Genomic DNA, 20,970 nt, shown 5'->3' on the forward strand with positions numbered 1-20,970 from the left:
GCCAGATTCTTGAAATGAGTATATATCTTGCTCGATGTACATTTACTGAACTACAACCTCAACCAAGCCGAGTACACCAAAGAAAAACAAATAATAGAAAATATAGCAATTAACAATGGATACGACCCTCATATTATCGATAAAATGATCAATAAAATACTAAAGAAACTAAAACCTAACCCTCCAACAGACATCATAGATGACAAAAAGACAATAGAACGAACTAAATATATACCAATCAACTATACTGATCAAATAACATAGAAAATTGGAAAAGTCTTCAACAATGCAGGATATAAACCAGCATACAGTGTAAAAACAAATCCCGTCCCAAACTACAGAATAGCTGAGAAAACTGACATCCCAATAGAACAAGAAAGAGGCGTATATAAAATAACATGTGCACCACCATGTCAAAAAGAATACATTGGCTATACTAACAGATCATTTAAACAGCGATTCAAAGAACATAATGCCAGCCACCACGCCAATCCAGAATCATTAGTCGCCAAACACCTGAAAAGTAATCAGAACCACCACATCTCATTTCCAGAATCATTAACAATCCTCAAACGCACAAATTCTAAGTCAATAGCGAAAGTCCAAGAAAGCTACCACATATATAAACATACCCATAGTTCAAATGCAGACACCCTGTTAAACAAAAAAGAAGATTACAACAATTCAATAATTTTCAAACTTATAAACCATCTAGAAGATCAATGTGGCAACAGCGCAGAGACTTGGCAACGTCGCAGTCCAAGAAGAGAAAGCTCTAACATCATAAACTCACCCCCATCCCCTGACCGAACCTCCCCAAACAAAGCTCCTCAAGCCAGTTGTCAGTCAAATAGTGACACATGTAGTGCCTCCGGTCCGCGCACGCGTTCGCGCGCTGTGTTCCTATGACTTTACGTACCGTAAATCGTCATCCGACCGAAAATGTAAATATTTGTAAATAGTGTTTGTGTTAAATAGCCTAATGTGACAAACTGTGCTCCTGACGATGCTACACATGTAGCGAAATGTACATCGAGCAAGATATATACTCATTTCAAGAATCTGGCAACCACAAGGTAAACTAGTTTATTAGTAGGCCTAAATATGATATTTTATAGTTAAAAATCACAAAAGTTGCAATAATTTTTGAACCGTAATTGTTACAGCAATGGGGTGTTGTACCATCTTTTTAGAATTTTAAGGACCATAACACATCTTCCTCTGACAGTAGAATCAATCCTACTCCTTCCAAAGATGTACAGAATTTAAGTATCTAGGAATGATTATTGATCAATATAACACAGAAGAAACTGAAATTAGATCACGACTGCTCAGTGGTGACAGATGTTACTGGTCCTTGCAAAACCTATTGAAAAGTAAACTTTTATCCAGAAAAACCAAATTAAAAGTCTATAAGACTATTATACTGCCTATAGTTACCTACGGATCTGAAACGTGGGTACTAACCAAACAAGATGAAAAGAAGCTAATAATTTTCGAAAACAAAATTCTCAGACATATATATGGCCCAATTGAAGAAGAAGGAATTTGGAGGATTAGAACAAATAAAGAATTACGTGAGGTCTACAAAGATCCGGATATTACTGCACTAATTAAAAGCCAAAGATTTCGATGGGCAGGACATGTCTACAGGAGACCTGAAGAGTCAGTCTTGAGAACAGTGACGGATGCTGTACCTGTAGGAAGAAGACCTTTAGGACGTCCAAGGCTGCGATGGTGGGACCAAGTCCGGAGGGATATGAGAAGGATGTCCGTTACAGAGGAGATGATGAAAGACCGAGAAAGATGGCGCAAAGCTGTTGGAGAGGCCAAAAACCTGCTTAGGTTTGAGTGGCCAGCTAGGTAAGGTAAGGACCATAACATATTAATTTTGATCAAAACCAGCTTTTTCTCCAAATATCCGATTTTTGTTGTTGTTATTTTATGGTTTTCATGGGGAAATAACATAAGTTTCAATAAGTTTTTAACGGTAATTTGTACAGAAATCGGATTTGTACCATTGTGTTCAAAATTTAAAGGAATACTAAACTTTTAAGAAAATCGTTACGGTAGGGCCATTTTCGAGAAAATCCAATTTTCCGTTTTTTTAGGTGGTTTTATGAGAAAATCCAAATCTAAATTTAAAAAAAATGAAAAAACTCAAAAGTTTTAAGGACCATAACATACTAAGAGCAAAACCGCCTTTTTTCTAAAATGCAATATTTGTTATTTTATGGGGTTTTTATGGGAAAACAACATAATTTACAATAACTTTTGGACCGTAATTTTTACAGAAATGGGAGTCGTTCAATTTTGTTCCGAATTTAAAGGGCTACAACATACTAAATTTTTATCAAAATCGTTCAGGCCATTTTTGAGTAAATCAGATTTTTCTGTTATTTTATGGGAAAATCAACATTAAAAATCAAAATTTAAAAAAAAATTAAAAAACACCTGGAGATACCATGGATTAGAACCTACACACCTAAATTCATCAAAATTGGACCACAGGTGTAGTCTCTAGCTCTGTACACATCCAGAATATGCGAGTAGTGAGTGAGTTGACGAACGCTACAGTTGCAGGGCCGGGCAGGATGGTGGTGGGGGGAGGGGACCGGAGCGTGAGAGAAATGATGATGATATCTTTAAAAAACGATTCCGATACGACCATTTGACCGAGTTAATATCTGAAAACAGCAAAATTCTTTACAAAATGACTACTTGCGATTAAAAAAAAATATCACAGCAACAAAAGTTTATAAAACTTTTTTGTAAATATATTTTTTTTTTATCATCACACTATCGCGAATGTTTTATTTAGGCTAAATTATTAACAAAACAAAAATCGGACAATAATTACGGAAATTATTCGTGCAAATTTGCCGCAGAGGTGCTGCTATCTATCGGACTAGAAACACAACTTTTTCAGGGACATTTAGCCTTAATAAGAAACTTTGATACATAGTAAATACAATAAAACTTCTAATTACTGGCATAATTACAAAGCGCTAGTGGAATTTTGGCAAATCACCTGGAACATTGATAATATGATATCAGGTTGACTCGTTGACTTCTCCCTACCATTAACCACCCAAAACGCCCCCTCCCCCCCCCCACACACACACGCCCACGCACACACAAGCACACGCTGTATCAGCTGTCTGTATCAGAGGTCAACCGTGTTCTGTCTAAGTAACATGTCGACCTTAGTTGGTAACAAGACTACATGATCGCCCCACACTCATCTCCATTCATACTTGGCTTAAAATACCTACCTTCGTATGGCCGCCATTTCAATTAAAAAAATACAACGTACAAAATCAATGAAAAGGAAAGGATATATTTGTAGGTATGTATAATGAAAAAGTTATAATAAAATAAACTTTATTTTTAACAGTGATATAAAAGTATACAACAATATTCAGTACCAAAAGGATATTTAATTCTACATTACGTATAACAAAAGAATACATTTATAATTTTACAGTTGTTAAAATTGTTACTTTTAATAATATGAATAAATACTTTATTACCGTACTTACAAATCGTAAATTAATTAATACAAAGTACATATCAATAAAGTCGCCACCTGGACCTACTCAAACTTGGCTCAAAAAGGGTGAGTTAGAATTTCCAGTTTCATAAAATGCAATAAGTAGCTTTTTTGAATCTAGCTAAACAATTCGTCGCGTGCAAGTTGAAGGGGCGTGAGTACATTTATCATATGTACTTACGCCCCTTTGTCTTGCAAGCATCAAATTGCATGGCTACATTTTTAAACTGGAATTTCAAACGCATGTTATGCTTGTATGAATAGACTTTCACTAGCAAGTGGCTACAAATTAATTGCATCAGTCTTTGATTTTTGGGTTCAAGTTGATTAATTTGGCAGTAATAAAATCGAGAAATTATATAAGAATTAACTTACTTATAGTAACAAAACACAAAATTAATACTAAAATACTTTAATAGATTACTGAGTTGTAGTGGTCGATTATAATTTTTTCAGCATAAAAAATCTGGTAGTTTATTTTAAAAAGTAGAACACTAGTAATATGGTAAACACAATGGATCCGATTTGTCAATTACTTATAAGATTGAATGGTTGAGCCAACATTAATTATTTATTTGTTTGCTTCCACATTTTATTGATTTTTCAATTTAAATTCTAATTCATTGCATGGATAAGTATTTTAATTTAACCTGGCATTAATTAAATTATGCTTAATCAACCTCAAATGTGACAGCACCTTCAGTATACAATTGAATATTATAAGAAAAGGGAGTAGAGCGTGCACCATGTTCAAATTCCAAATCACAGTTTGGATTTTAAAGACGACATGAGTTTTTCTAACTTCATTGCTTTCTTCAGATCTCCGTGTATCTTCAGTTTTCCTGTCATAAACGCTGCTGCTGGTTTCAAATTGCCTGAAAGTTCATGAATTCTTTATAGTGTTTTAAGGAAGTAAAAGCACTTAGGTTACAACTCTGATACACAGATCAGATACAATACAAAACTATCGATCCTTTGGAGAAGGGCCTCTAAACTCAAGTGTATAAGAACCAACTAGCAATTAGACAGTTTAAATTGTTGATAACAGCCTCAAGAAAGGAATGGAAAAGAATGCTAGGCCTACAAGTTATAAGCATACTGGAAGGGTTGTTATCAGACCATGGACCAAAGAGCAAGCACCTTAGAAACAAAGGACTCAGCCAAAAAGACGGATGCATATTATGTGCTTTTACAGAGGTAGAATTTGCTGAATATTTGTGGCTAGATTATCTAACTCGAGCCCAGAAAAGGATGAAATTCCTAGAAAATGCCAAATGACCACGTGGGGTGCTATAGGGGGGGGGGGAGGAAGGCTTTGGCCCCTCCCATTGGACCCTAGAAATATTTCCACCATAAATACGTAACGGAGGTGTTTGGTCACAATTCTAGACCTTTGAATGGCTTTAGAAATAGCGTGTTTTTTTTGGGCAGGATCCCTGATGTGGAACAACCCTGACAAGGTCCTAGAACCATCACTGGCAAGGAGCAAGGTATGGCCATACCCCAATCCACCACACCAAAAATGCCACTTTTTGGGTGTAATTTAATACCTGGTACTAAACTACTTCTTAGGTAATACAGTTGAGTTGCGATTCCTTTATGAGACAATAACTGCAAAGAAACAATTTCTCTAGGAATGAATTTTTTTAAGAGAACAAAGATATAAGTGTATAAATCTTTACATAAAAAACTGCATTTTTTATTATGTCATATTCAAGAGTAAATTTCGTGACTAATACAAACCAGAGAAGAGTTTGTGAAAGTTGACGTCTGTCATTGCGAGGGTTGCGTCGGGAGTGGAAGGAGCTTTGCCCTTGCCACAAGACCCGACTCCGTTCTTGAGATCAAGAAACCAGTTTCTCTCCTCAGGACCAGTCAGGTTGAACTGATAAATGGACTGCACCTGTCATACACACCATTCCACATTCTAGAAACTTTGATCATCATTACAATCTTACTACAAGTATATATGATGACTATGTCATTATTACCAGTAAATATTTATTATATATATGCCAACTAGAGATCTGTGAGTGACTACATTTTTGAGCTCAGTCGAGCTATTATTTTTGTGATGGTATCGTGATCACAAAAAACACCTGCAAAGATAGCAGGTGAGATTTATAAAAGATTTGAAATTAACGATTAAGCAGCTCGCACCAGAAGATAATTAATAATTTACTGCTTCCATTGTAAAATTTGTTGTTAATACTTGGACCTACATCAACAACTCCTAGGTGTCTTGAATTTCACATTATAAAGAATGCCATAACTAATCATTTTTCAGACAATTCAGTAAAAGCACAAGATAATAACTTCTATGTCTGGAAGACATGGCAAGAAAATAAACAAAGATGGTCCAGGTAGTTAAGCGTGTTATGGATTTAGAAACTCTACATGCTTCCTTAGTCCTATATTTTCTGACCATCAGACTTACTTTCTTCACTAATTCCTCGTTAAGGCTGTTTGATATGGCAGTAAATATCTTCTCCACATCAACGTCAGACTTTTCCCCAGCTGGTTTGGCTTCCGTCTTGGATTTATCTATCTTTACATTGTGTGATGAAACAATTGTGTCTGGGTGAGTGTCGAGGAAAAAGTCCGGCATCAGATTGTCCTTATTTGCTGCAAACATAAGTTAAATCAAAAGAAGGTAGAGATAGATCACAGATCTTGTCGAATGATAAAATACTGACTACATTGGGTAAATGATTAGTAGTAATAACAATGATTTTTGGTATATGTATTTAAATTTTGGATTTTCTCGATAAAGGTACCATGTTCAAGTTCCAAAGGTTTTTGAATATTTCAGAAGTTTATTTTTGGTTCTCAGGCAAGATCACATTAGATTAAGGATTTTTTAGTATAAAAATCTCACGGTATTATTGTTATCACAGGAAATGATCACAATGTTGCCACAATTGTAGGAAATGATTACGATCACAGGAGATGGTGTTTGCATGACAATACTACGATTCTAGTGTAGAGTTTTGAAAATTAACTATAAGTTATTCAAAAGAAAGCATACAATGGCGAGAATCGATTTTTACATTGGATTCTTTATTATCATACAAATTTTACCGAGATTTAAGATTAAAAATTTGGGGATTCACATGGAGTTTAAGAAATGGATTGTCTTTGATTGAACACTGGCTTACAACTTACAAGGTTCACAGGCATACTGGTCTATCTGGACCTGGCTGACACCTTCTGCTCTCAGCACATCCTCGTCAATACAGAACTGACCGGTGAAGCTGCGTGAGTCCTTGCAGAGTATTGCGTACGCAGCATCTGCGACAATCTCAGGTTTGCGTGAGTGTCGCGCAGACTCCTGACCCGTTAACATCTCTATTGCTGCTGTCAGGATCGCTGGAACACAACAATGCTTTAAAATCATGATCTTAACAGATTTGCTAATTAAAGGAATCATAGGTTAAACTATCTTTTGTCAAAGGTGGTACTCATGTCCTACATAGTGGTCCCTAACAAACGTCAAAGATCATTGTTCAGAACAGAAAGTAAATTAATTTCATTCTAGGCTATTGCATTGTAATTGCATGAACGGGTTCATAGTTTTTCAAATTTATAAAATGAAATTTAGTTTAAAACCCAATAATGAGTTGTAAAATTTTGTAGTAAAAAAATTAATATATTAATCACCGGGATTTTGATTAGTAACAACATTTAGATAGTAACAACTTATAAGTGCCACCTTAGGAATATTTAAGCGCTTTGAAGCATTGAGTAGCCTATTAGAAAATTTGTTTTGTAAGCTACCTTGAAGCAGTAATTGCTACAAGGTTTAAATTGTAGAAAAGTGAGCCAGTAATCAAAAACTGTAATCTGTGTGTCCCAAAAACATTCCTCTTTGATTTATTCTGTTCAGTGGCGGTTTAGAAATTACTAACATCAGTGGCAATACAAATCATAATGATTACATTGTAGTTTTCACTCTTGCCACTAATGGTTCAATGGTGTTTCTTATCAGCCTAATAAGGTAGTTTTGAAGGTTCATGAGGCAGATCTGCAAGTCGATATCAAATCTAGGACACCATAGGCTCCCATAGCATTCTGATCTGCAGAAGAATGATACAGATCTACAAGAAAAAATCACTAACCTTATGTTCAGGGCATCTCCTAAACTCCTATGCCTTTTTACAAACGTAAAACTAAAGTAGGCCAATGAACCATTCTTGTAGTTCTGTTATTTTTTAAGAGGAACTAAACTGCAAACTTATAAAAACCTATTAGGCCTACTCATTTTTTTGCTGTCTATCTTTTCTAAACCCCTTTAATAAAGTTAAATATTTGTTGGCAATTTTCTTTCAAGCAACATAATTATTTTAAACCTAAATAATAAATAATGAAATCTAAAATGTGTAAAAATACCGGTCTTTGGCCAGAGAGCATTGACAGCGATCCCTTCAGCCCGAAACTCCTCCGCCATGCCGAGCACACACATGGACATCCCGTACTTGGCCATGGTATACGCTACGTGGTTCTGGAACCAGTGAGGGGACAAATTCAACGGGGGGCTGAGGTTCAGAATGTGGGGGTTGGAACTCTTCTTCAGATAGGGGATGCATACTTTGGATCTGCAATATGCGGTAGAACAATGATACAGACCCATCAATCTTTTATCCTAAAGGAAGTCTACTTACTAGTTCCATTTAACAAAAATCTACAAAATAATGCCATCAAGAATTATAAATAAAAATTATTTTTTCAAGCGATTCTCAGTTGAACTGACTTTTACTATGACTTTGTTAATAGTTACAAAAGATTGTACTTAATTAATCTCAAAATCAAAAGAGTCAAAACTCAAAACAAAATAAACCAAAACCATTCTGATCATAACTGTATTTATTCTAGTTTAATATTCTATTTTAACGCATTTATAAATCTCTTTCCCTAAACTAATAACTCTTTAAGCAAGAGTCATTCCATTTATTAATATCTTTTGTATAATAATTCCATTATGATTTGGTAACCTTAGCAACCCATCAGACGCACAGGCAGCACCTGCCTATGTATGCTGTATTTCATAAAATCGTCAAATTAATTAATACAGAAATGTTCTTTTTTATTCTTAGCCTTAGTTTATATTTTGTAATTGTGATTATATTTTGTATTAAAAAGTATGTTTCTTTCTGTATACATTATGTGGAAATAAACGTATATTTCATTCATTCATTCATATACCGGTATGATGTTTATTTAGCTTAACGTAGCTTCTAAATTTACATTAAAAACCCAAAGAAAGATCATTGAAGCAGTTTAGAGTTTGTTGTACTGTTTTAAAAGGAATCCAAACACATCTAAGAGGTGTTTAAATCCCCTAAAATTAGAGATACAGTACAAGTAGATAAACAAAAATGCATTCAAAATATATTTTATCAAATAGTTAAAATATTTCCGTCCAACATAAGAATTTTAAAAACAAAAAGTATTTGGTGATGTTTCATGTTTTGTAGATTGTGACTGGTTGGGGACCACTTGTTGTTGTTTACAGTCTTAGACATAAAACTTAATCAATTAGGCTTAAGTGATCCGATTCAGCTCAAGGGCATCTTAAATTTTATGTTATCGATTACATTTGGCTATAAATAGCATTACACCAAATATCAATTGGTTTCTATGCATCATTCACAAAAATGAGGATCAAATGTTTTACAATGAAAACGATAATATTGTTAGGCCTAGCACAATGTAAAAATTGTAAAACTATCTTGAGGTGTGGCATTATGGCATGGTTGAATTCAACAAACACTACAAAGATATTTTAAATGTGAAACAAATTTAACGGAACTACTGTATTTAAAGGTCCCTTGTACACAGAGCCTGCAACCAGATCAATATAAAGAATGTCTAGTTGTATCCATTCTATAAGAATAGCAACTTACACTAGGAACGTCCCTCGAGTGTTGATATTCTGCATGAGGTCGTATCGCTTCATATCTGTGTCCAAAGTGCTGGTGAGGGAGATGGCGCTGGCGTTGTTGATGAGAATGTCAATCCCTCCGAACTTGTCCACTGCCTGTTGTACTGCCGCGGCAATCTGTGCCTCCTCCCTCACATCCACCACACATGGCAGCGCAGCACCTCCGGCTGCTTCCACTACCGGTCGCAAGGAAAATAATTATATATCAATAACTCATCTAAGCAAAATGTGTCAAGGATTTTCAGAAGTATTTAATTTGTATCATTAACTCTTTGAATTGTTTAGATTGTTTGACTTGACTGTGTTTATCTGTGTTATAAATTATCATCTTCTCTAATCTAATGAAACATAAACCAATACTATAGTTTATACATATTTACCATCTTGTTAAAACAGTATAAGTGTGTAAATATTATGTTTCAAGTGTTATTAGACATATTTTTATTTACTCTCTGTGTCTGTATGTGTAAATAAATGTGTTTAATTTTGATTAAATTTGGTATTTGGGCATTTTTTATGGTGTTGTTCTCATTAAAACCCATAAGATAACGGAAAATAAAATATTCTAAAAAATAGCCCAAACTATTTGATTTTGATTAAAAGTTAGTATTTTATCTGTGTCATAGTCCTTTAATTTTAAATCCAAACAAAAGAGTACAACCCCCATTTCTGCAAAAACTACAGTTCAAAAGTTATTGCAACTTTTCTTTGTTATTTTACCCATAAAATAGAAAATACCAGTCTTTCTCCCACCGCCCATGATAAGGGTTGTTGGCTAGCTAATGGGAAAAACTATGTGTCAGATTGCTGATCCGGTTTATTTGTTTAGCATTCAATTAATTTTCAAAGAATACAGGATGTGTTCTTTATAACAATAATGCCTATAAAATGGGAAATTGTTTTAAAAACAAATAAAGGTCAAGGGTTTATTTTTTAGTGGGTTATAACATTTATGTTAGTTAATCGTAATGATAATATTATTAGATGACCTGAACATCTTCAGTCGACTAAATCTTTATTCAACTAGGCTACAAAAAAACTGTAGAAAATACAAATCTACAAAATCTTCATCTGGAACAAACTGAAAGTGAAGAAAACACAAGCATACTGGTTCTATAAGCACAAGTAAGACTTGTGTATTTTCATTTGGAGCAGTATCACTGTAACAATTTTGAGATGAGGACGCAGCTCAAGCGTTATTTAATTGGAAGGTGAATGGGACTATTTGTCTAGTTTTGTTACTAACTAAGATCAGATAAGGACAGCTGGGCCCAGCTTAAAACCATTTAAAAGCTGGTGACTTATTAGAATCAAACCAGCAGCAACCTTCCAATCATTAGGTGTGCACTATATCCACTTGGCTAACCAGTTATTTGTCAGGTCTACATATGGTAACACTAACAAAAGGAAACCAATGATATTACATTTAATTTGTCTATAAAACTAAAACACAGACCTTCTTTGGCAGCAGTGTAGATAGTTCCCGGCAGTTTTGGATGAGGTTCCGCTGTCTTGGCAGCAATGACGATATTCGCACCATCCTTTGCTGCCTTGAGTGCAATTGCTTTGCCGATTCCTCGACTAGCTCCTGTGATGAAAATGGTGCGACCAGCAAGCTTCCTGCAAATACAGTAGTTACAAACTCCATGCATCTTGGTTACAAACCACCAACAAGCTAAAGGGTTTTCTTGATTGAACTGCTGACCTTTGTATTGGACACCATAACCACTAAGCTACCCAGACTCTCCATAAATTATTGTAACATTTGCAATTAGTGATCGTCAAAACCAGAAATTTCAAATCTCGAAAACAAAAACAAAACTTAAAAAATCTACCTAATCCTGAATCTCGAATTTCAAAACCTGAATGCGAAACATTTTAGTTACCAGGTCAAGGTTGCTAAAAAATAAAAAATAAAAATACAGGAAATGATAACATTTTCATTATGATTATGCGATCGAAACTGAAAGAGATTGACTCCTGATCCAGACATAATAACATAAATGTGAGAGATAAACTTCAATTTAAAAATAACATATATTTTTTATAAACAACTAGCATTAAATTAATGAAACTTTTGACATTGAAATAAACATGAATATTACATTAATTAGAACATTTAGTGGTCAATATTTCTTTGTGTTTAATAAATATCGAATATCGATATAAAACTGAATTGTAAGTTGTTTAAGATACCTTTTGCAGTTCAGAATACAATTGACAGTACTTGTTTCTGTTCTATTTCTTATTTAGATTAAAATTAAAAGATCAAAAGAAACTAAACTGTTTTTAATCAAGACATTAATACAAGACAATATTATTAAAGAAAGTAAATAAAAAACATATGGTTAAAAAATAATTAAATAATCATAGAGGTTGAACATCTTTCCCTTTGAGTTTTTTTTTTTCTCAAAGTTTATTCAGGAAATCGTTTGGTTGGTCTTATAATTCTGCCTCTTGATGATTTTTTAATTGCAGCTTCTTGATTGGGAATTGTTGATCGTGAAAAAGATTTACTGTAATCTTGGGGTGTTCTAGATGGAGTAGTAGTTGCTTTTTCAGTAGTATTTGATAGGGACGAGTTGGTTTGAGTAACAGTAGTAAATGGCAGAGTATCTGGCATTGTATCTTTAATGGATAAAGGAATAGGATTGTTCGGTTTGGTTGTATTACCTTTGTAAGGCAAAAGGTGGTGTCGATTCCTTCTCAACGTAGTGTTTCCTGTCTTAACCCAGTATGACCTTGGCTCTTGTCCTAAGCTGATAATAATCCCCTCTCTTTTTAGGTCTTGGATCCATACTTTTTTACCTACAGGCAGCGATGGAAGTTCTTTTGTAGCGTAGCGCCTATCGTAGTTTCTCTTGTAAGATGCTCTGTAAGTATCTTCTTTTTCCTGTAGTTGGGAGAGATCGGGTTTGATTTCAAGTTTTTTAGGTAAAACAGGCAGATTATCTCGCAGTGATCTGTTGTATATTAGCTGAGCAGGACTGTATCCACTTGTGGATAGAGGTGTATTGCGGTAGGTTAGGAGGGCCAAATATGGGTCGTCTTTGTTTTTCTTTAGCACACTCTTCGCTATTTTGACTGCAGCTTCAGCTGCACCGTTACTTTGGTGGTAGCTTGGACTGCTCGTCACAAGTTTAAAGTTATAGCTTTGAGCAAACTTTTTGAATTCAGAGTTTTCAAGACCAGTGTATCTGGTAGCAAACTGTGTACCACAATCAGATCGTAGCTCAATTGGTATACCGTGACGGCAAAATACAGATTTACATTTTTCGATTATTTCAGCAGTTGACAGGTTTTTTAATGTAGCTATTTCAAAATAACGTGAAAAACAGTCAGTGATTACTACGAACCATGTTCCTTCAAGTTTAAAGAGATCAATCGCTGCCTTTTCCCAAGGACGAGATGGAAGCTCACTGGGCAAAAGGGGTTCATGATGTTGTGTTCTATGTTCAGTACATTTAGGACAATCATTAACAAATTTCTCAATGTCAAGTGACATTCCTGGCCACCACATACTATTGTTGGCTCTAAGTCGACATTTCGTTATGCCTAGGTGGCCTGTATGTATTCTTGTCAACATTTCTTGTCTAAGAGTTGTCGGGATTATGAGACGTTCTCCTCTAAGCAATAGTCCGTCACAAAAAGAGATTTCATCCCGAACTGTGAAGTATGGCTTAAGATTATCGGGAATCTTAGTTTTATCAGGCCATTCAGTTGAGCAGTAAGATTTAATTACCCTGAGTTCTGAGCTAGCCCGCTGTGCCGATGCAATTCTATCAAGAACCATGTCAGTTACATAGGCAATGTTTCTTGTTACTGTGTGGATGGCCAGTTCAACTTCCTCATCCAAATCATAACTCTCATTAGTTGCTACAGGGCTTCTTGAGAGACAATCAGCAGTTGCTAAATGTTTGCCAGGAGTATATGTAACATTGTAGGAATATCTCATCATTCGAAGTCTGAGCCTTTGAAGACGGGGTGTCATATCATTGACCTCTTTAGTAGTCAAAATACTTACTAAAGGTTTGTGATCTGTTTCCAACGTGATGTGCTTGCCCACAATATAGTCTTTAAACTTGTCACAGCTCCATGTTAGAGATAGAGCTTCTCGTTCAATGTTAGAGTAGTTTCGTTCAGTTTCGCTCAGAATACGTGAAATATAAGAAATAGGTTTCCAATTTCCATCTGTTTGTTGTTGTAAAAGTACTCCACCCAAGCCTTGTGTTGATGAGTCAGCAGAAATCATAGTTGGTTTATCCTTGTCATAGAATGCTAGTTGAGGTGGAGATGCCAATAATTCTTTAAGTTCATCGAATGCTTTCTGTTGTTCAAACCCCCAACACCATTCGTTTTTTCTACTTAGAAGGTCGGTAATGGGTTTTAGTAATCTACTTTTGTTAGGTATGTATTTGCCAATAAAGTTAACCATGCCAAGTAACCTTTGTACACCCAAAATATCTGTTGGAGGTGCCATTTTTCTTATAGCTTCGACTTTCGTCTCATCGACTTTGATTCCTGATTCGGATAGATGGTGACCTAAGTAGGTTAAGGAGGTTTGAGAGAACAAACATTTGTCTCTGTTTAAGGTGAAGCCTGCACGTTCAAGTTTGGTAAGTACTTCTTCTAAGAAATAGTCATGTTCTTGTTGAGTTTTCCCCCAAACAATTATATCGTCCATGTGCGCAAGTGCATTCATTTGACCTTTAAGGGTTCGATTCACGCATTCCTGGAATACTTCTGGTGCAGATGTTATTCCAAAGGGTAGTTTCAGAAATTTAAAGCGTCCAAACGGTGTCAGGAACGTTGTCAAATCTTGGGATTCTTCGTCCAATGTGATCTGCCAGAATCCATTATTAGCATCCAATTTAGAGTAGCATTTTGCTTCTGAGATTTGGGCAAGTGTTATGTCGATGGGTTGAATAGGATAGTATCTTCGTTTGACGCATCTGTTTAATTTAGTAAGATCCACACAGATGCGAACTTTGTTAGAGTCCTTCTTTGGTACAACAACCATTGGAGAGCACCAGTCTGTGGCATGGTGTACCTCAGCAATCACCCCCATTGACACCATTCTTTCAAGCTCTTCTTTAGTAGATTCCCAAAGAGGAAGAGGAATCCGACGAGGTGTGTTGATTGCAAATGGATTGGCGTTATTTTTCAGTTCTACTTTGTATTTAACATCAATAGAACCTAAGCCTTCAAACAATTTAGGGTGTCTGTTATACCAGTCATTACAGGATGGCTGTATTTCATTGATTCGAGCAAGTAACTGCAATTTTTTTATTGCAGGTTTACCTAGAAGGGGTTGGGAAGTGCCCTTTGAAACATATATAGTCTCATAACATGTTTTGTGATTATGGGATAGTTTGACTGTAGCAGTTCCCAAAATTGACAAAGCTTGGCCATTTGCGCCGCTAAATGTTTTGGATGTGGGATTCAGTTTGATTTTCTTGTTCAATTTAATGTCGGAAGGCAAAATCGTTACGTCTGCTCCTGTATCAATTTTGAAAAGAACATCATCACTGTCGTTCATATTTAACACTACAGACCAAGGATCATCACGTACGGTTTTGTCAACAGAGCCAATTTGAGGGTCTATGTACTGAGAGCAAACATTTTCGGTGGGGTTTTCAAGGGGAGAATCATCATATTCAATTTGACTGACTTTGTTTGATTTGCAAACATTTGGGAAATGACCGACTTTTTTACAAAACCCACATTTGTATTGTTTAGCTGGACAGTTGAATCTTTTGTGTAAAACTGTCGAGCCACACCAAAAACATCTCTTTTCGACATTGGACAGGCTTTTATTGTCATTAATTGGCTTAAAGTATCGATTATTGTTTGATTTATCAGGAGAAATGTTTGATTTACTTAAATGTTGAGTGTTTTGGTTTATTAATGCTATGTCAGCCAAGTTTAGTGTTTGTTTCTGTCTTGTTAGTTCTTCAGATCTACGGATAGTGTTAATAGCTGTGTTAAGTTTTAATTCGGGTTCAAGTTGAAGACGATCACTTAGTGATTCGTCCTGCATACCAATAATCAAAACCATCAGAATCATCTCCTCTTCAATCTGACCCCAATCACAGTTTTTTGCATGATTGTGAAGGTCTGTGATGAAGTTCTCAATCGGCATGGAACCCTGTTTAAGTTTTAGAAACCTAGCCCGTTCAAAAATTAGGTTCTTTTTTGGAAGGAAATGATCGTCAAACTTCTTTAGAACAACTTTGTAATTAGATTTGTCATTGTCATTTAACCTGAATGAGTTAAGTATATCCTCTCCCTTTTCCCCCATACAGTATATAAGCATGTCAATCTGATGCTTACCAGAATGTAGAGCTAAATTGCTAAGGGAATAATACCTCTCAAAGCGAGTCTTCCATGTCTTCCAGTCGTGAGGATTGAAGGAAAAGGCTTCAGGAGGCTTAATGTTCAGGGATACGGGTTCTTCATTCGACTGCGCCATGTTCTATTTCTTATTTAGATTAAAATTAAAAGATCAAAAGAAACTAAACTGTTTTTAATCAAGACATTAATACAAGACAATATTATTAAAGAAAGTAAATAAAAAACATATGGTTAAAAAATAATTAAATAATCATAGAGGTTGAACAGTTTCATTTAGTGTTAATATAATCGAGATGTGTTTGCTCCATTGCTACCAGCTTGTGTGTAAACAATGTTATAAACAATAATAATGACACAAAAAATGTCATCATTTTCTAAAATATAAGTGCCAAAACTTCCTGATTCGAAACTTTTGAATCTCGAAAGTCCCCTATCAAATCTCAAAACCGAAACTTTTCCAAAGTTTTGATGGTTTTGAGATTTGGTTTTGACACATCACAATTTACAATGTTCTTTCTACTCTTTCTGCTTTTCTTAATCAGATTACATAATGCTTTTTAAATTGACAGAAATATTAGAACAGGAAGTAAATAAATAAATGTTTAAATACAAACCTTGTATCCTTTTATATTGAAAATTTGTTTGTAAATGTAAGATAGGCCTGGTAAAATTATTATTTGGAATGTTTTAACTATGGATTCAGTAGATTAGTCTGGATTTTTACGCAAAATAAAAAATATTTACCTAAAATCAATGGTTAAAATACTTAATGACTAAAATTGACTTTGAATCTTAATTTAACCTTGAAATTATAGGTAACTGGGGTTAATACATTTGACCATTTAATATATTTTTTAGCTACTTGACTTAACAAAAATGTCTAAATATCCAGCATTGGTGATGAACATTATTTAAATTATATATAACCTATCCTAGTCCTGGCAGATGAGATTATCTTTACCTTACAACACTCATGGTCGAATCCCTTTGACATTTGAACAACAAAACTATAATGCAAAATTTATTGACTTAAGACAATTATTTCCTGAATTAAGTGACCTTTGGCAATGAAACTGAACTTTGAAGCAAAGGTCAGCTTGTGATAATAGAAAATGATACTGTTCAACAAAACATTACAAATTAGTTAAGTTATCTCCTGCAATAAATCTTCAAAACATTTTATTCTAAAACCAAACAATACACATCACTTCCTTCTTGAATGTAAACATTTTTCTTTTAATTATAACAAGTTTTGTAAAACTAATATCAAAAATAACGAAACAATGAAATACCGGAACTATGCTTAACTGAATTTTAAACAAACTTTTCAAGTGTAAGACAGGTAGTTCAGAAACAACTTTTGAATTGCAACTTATATTGGATAAGCTACTGTCATTTATTTTTGATTATGTAAAAGCCTAAACACAAAGATTGATTGCTGTTGAAGATATAGTTGGAAAGATTTATTTGTTGGGATACTTAAGTCTTATTCCTACAGTTACCTGACAAGGCAGGCTAGCATGCAAAGTAGCTAATGCTGCATTTACTTACTTTTGCCGCAAACAATATACTTTGCCACACTCCAGTATTCCAACCAAAAAAACACAAACAATGTGCTCTTATATGGCACGTAATATGTACGTACGCTTGAAAATAAGTTTGCAACACTTAAAGATACTACGACTACGTTCAGCATTTCACTGCCTTTGTGTATTGATAGACTACGACTTTATCAATCAATCAATCAATCAATTATTGAGATGGGGACGCCACCTAGGTGCGTATTTTAACCCAAATATGAGTGAAGGATGAGTGTAGAATGGTGTGTGATGACCTGTGTAGCTTTGTTACTGACTAAGATCAGCGGTTTCATTAGTCAGGATCATTTATTTAAAGCCCAATGATCAGGAATGAGCTTTAACCTGTTGTTACGTGTTAACATTCTATTTTCCTTTAATGCTTTGATTAAACCTAATCTAAAATGTGTAGGGTAGTTAAGTGTTTGACCTCAAAGTGCCTTTGCTGCACAAGAGAGAAATGTTTACTCACGAGCCGCGGGCAAGTTGGAAAGTTTCTCAAGTGGTAAAGTTTCCCGCACTAGTTACAAAAATAACTATTGTGTGTAGGCTACCTGTGGCGCAAAAGCTTGTTTTGTATAACTTAAAATGTTTTTTTTTTACCCAAGCAGCTTTAGGAAGGCTAGGGTATGCAAGCCGTCTTACCACAGTAATGTAAAAAATTTTAGTTTATTCTGTAACAAACTCTGTGAGCCCCACGGACATTTAGTGACATTTGCAAGGTTTTATTAAAACGGATCTGAGAAGCTTGAAAACAATGTTAATTATACTGTTCTATATACCATTTTGTTTGGAAAATCATGGGCTTCAATATTATACATAGAACATAAGGAACATTTGTTTCAAAAAAAATTTTGGAAAATAAAAAAAAAAAAATAAGTTTGCGCTCAATGAAATTGTATAAATTATAGGCCTATAAATATTTGAAAATAGCCACTTTGTTCTAAATTTTATGAGGATTACAAATATATAATAATATGAGGAAGTAGATTTGCAAATAAATAAGTTATGGGCAAAAAACAGATTTCAGTACATAGCGTTTAGCTAAGAATGCATAGCCTAACCATAGCTAGGAATCTGGCTGATAATTTACATCAATATCACTACCTACTTCTTCAGGATCATCAACCAGCCCTTCAAAATCACTTAAATCTTCTTATAATGCACCACGTATATCACTACTTATGATTTTTAACACTAAAACAATGATAAACGTAATAAAACACATCAGTCATCGGTCCGAGGTTAACTAAGCTGTTTACAAATACGCACGTCAGCTGTCTGCTACAATATTTTCGGAACTAAAATGAATAGCGCTTAGAGACAGACCTCCGGAGAAAGCTCTGAATCTGTCAAATAAAACGATAGGCTACCTAACTCGATCCAGTTCAATCCGATTTTGTCAGTCATAGAGCCTTCGCCGTAAACAGTGTTTGTGAGTACCAAGTGTGTTATGTGTCGCTGCAGCGACAAATAACACTCGGAGGGTTAAAAGTAACTTAACTTATGGTACCATATTTATTTGACTTAGGCCAAGCAATAACAAGTTCAATCATGTTAGCCTCAGTTATTTAACAAAAAATTAAGTTAGTTTTGTCGCCAACTTATGCCTTGTTAATGTTGGTCCATGGCTTACTTCGTAACTTAGGATATAACTTTGGTTACATTATTGATGTCTTTATCCATTAGTAGTAGTTATGTCAATCTTTATCCAGGTATTCATTGAATATGTGACGCATAACTTACAATTGTATGAAAACAACTTGACTAGACCATGCATGTAAAAATGACAAATAAACGTCACGTCTTACCTATGTCTTATGTCATGATATAAAAAACCAAAAAAGGGTTATAATAAACACACACCAACTCTTTTTAAAGGAGTGGATCAACTAACGAATCAAGAATTTTCAAGAAGAAACTGCTAATTTTACCGAAACAAATCACCGACGTGGAACCCACATCAACAGTACCTATATTAATGTATTTAGGCCTAAGGGTTATATTCCATTAGACCTACAACTAAGTTAACAACCAAGTCGATCAAATAGTCCTTACATTTGCGACAAGCTGTAAAGTGTTAACTTACACGTTGGTGTCAACATTAGTTGACATCGGTCCAGTGAGTTCAGACCACACGTTAACAAGTAATTAGTTGACACCAGTCTGTGGCAAAAGTCATTACACATTAACCATAGATGACGTGGTCTGAAGAAAGGATTTTTTTTAATGTTGGTAGGGAGATTGTTAGGCCTAATCATTTTCTACAAAAAATCTACAAATTAGGCATAGGCCTAATTTTGAGCTTTAAGTTAATAAAATAAGTATTTCTAGATTCTATAAATTAAAATATGATTAATACTAAAATAAAATAACTACTAACTACTAGGCCTACTAATCATAAAATAGCCTACAGATATACGATAAAAACAATGACAAAAAGGTTAGGTTATCATAACCTATAAATATTACCCTGTATTAATCATTGTCAGCACGTATTTTTGCAGTTACAATGAAATATGTAAATAAGTTACGATAATTTGTATCAATAAATTTTGATTAAACTGATTAAATTTATCAGAACTCAAACAAAAAACAATTAATCAGCGAATCTTCAAGTCACAGGACATTTCTTCTTCACTCTCGCTCACGTCACTTCACTTTCTTCACTTCACAAAATCAACATCTCACATCAACATCAACAAAACAAAAACCTATCTATCTATAGATAGTAAAAAATGAAAAGGATGCTCCATCGGGTGGGTTCCAATCAAGGCCCCTCAACAATCGACCCATTAATACAAACTGATTTTATATGTAGCAAGATATCCACTAATATTATGCTATTGAAAATCCAAGAATTTGACTTTATTTTCTAACTTTTCAAGATGTGTCTTGACATTAATTACATTCTTAATTAATGGCGAGAAATACTTTCAAGAAAGACGAATGATGCTTCTTGGCTAGGTTCAAATTGGTTCAAACTAGGTTCAAACCAATTAAAAGAAATGTCTATAAAGACATGAAAAATTCCAATCTTTTAGCGAATTTACCTGTAGGAAGTGGCTGTGGCTATTACCGATGTGGCTAAGACCTAGGCCACGGCCACCTTTAACGGGTCGCCGGAATTTTATCCCCCTGGAATTTTACCCCCTGGTCAAAGCTGGAGTCACTATGACGTAGTAACCTGAGCGCTCAAAAGTTTGTTCGTGGGCGGAATTTTACCCCCGCGGATTTGGATGTCTAATAAAAATAGACAGAGCGTGATTGATTAGAATAGCAATAAAAACCGGAATTTTACCTCCTGTCCATATAACTAGCGTTTAGACACTATGAAGATGTACGGGCCGGATTTTTACCCCCGGAATGTTACCCCCGGATTTTTACCCCCGTAATTTTACCCCCGGATTTTTACCCCCCAGATTTTACCCCCTAGACGAATATAGAAGTTATTAAGAATGATTGATTTTCCTATATCTGTTTTTATTTAATTTGAAACATTTTATTATTAAGTATCACATTTAAACTTTTAAGTATTTAAGTAT

At 34.7% G+C, this 20,970-nt stretch overlaps 1 protein-coding gene across 2 annotated transcripts; it reads right to left on the reverse strand.

Annotated features, from left to right (window-relative positions):
- Nucleotides 1-3,367: 3,367 nt before the first annotated feature.
- LOC128994575 (hydroxysteroid dehydrogenase-like protein 2) lies at nt 3,368-20,065 on the reverse strand. Of its 2 annotated transcripts, none has more exons than XM_054419222.1 (8): nt 19,898-20,065; nt 10,951-11,114; nt 9,457-9,670; nt 7,943-8,148; nt 6,719-6,922; nt 5,991-6,178; nt 5,297-5,456; nt 3,368-4,428 (listed from the first exon to the last, which is right to left on the reverse strand). In XM_054419222.1, the coding sequence occupies exons 1-8, from the start codon at nt 19,909-19,911 to the stop codon at nt 4,316-4,318; spliced, it is 1,263 nt and encodes a 420-aa protein (XP_054275197.1). In that variant the 5' UTR covers nt 19,912-20,065; the 3' UTR covers nt 3,368-4,315. The 2 variants fall into 2 exon arrangements, with proteins under 2 accessions (XP_054275197.1, XP_054275198.1); XM_054419223.1 differs by lacking the exon at nt 19,898-20,065 and adding an exon at nt 16,810-16,893.
- Between the last annotated feature and the right edge of the window lie 905 nt (nt 20,066-20,970).

This window comes from Macrosteles quadrilineatus, unplaced genomic scaffold, assembly GCF_028750875.1.
Source record: "Macrosteles quadrilineatus isolate MER2022 unplaced genomic scaffold, UCM_ALF_1.0 Scaffold_5__1_contigs__length_97177068, whole genome shotgun sequence".
Classification (NCBI taxonomy): Eukaryota; Metazoa; Arthropoda; class Insecta; order Hemiptera; family Cicadellidae; genus Macrosteles; species Macrosteles quadrilineatus.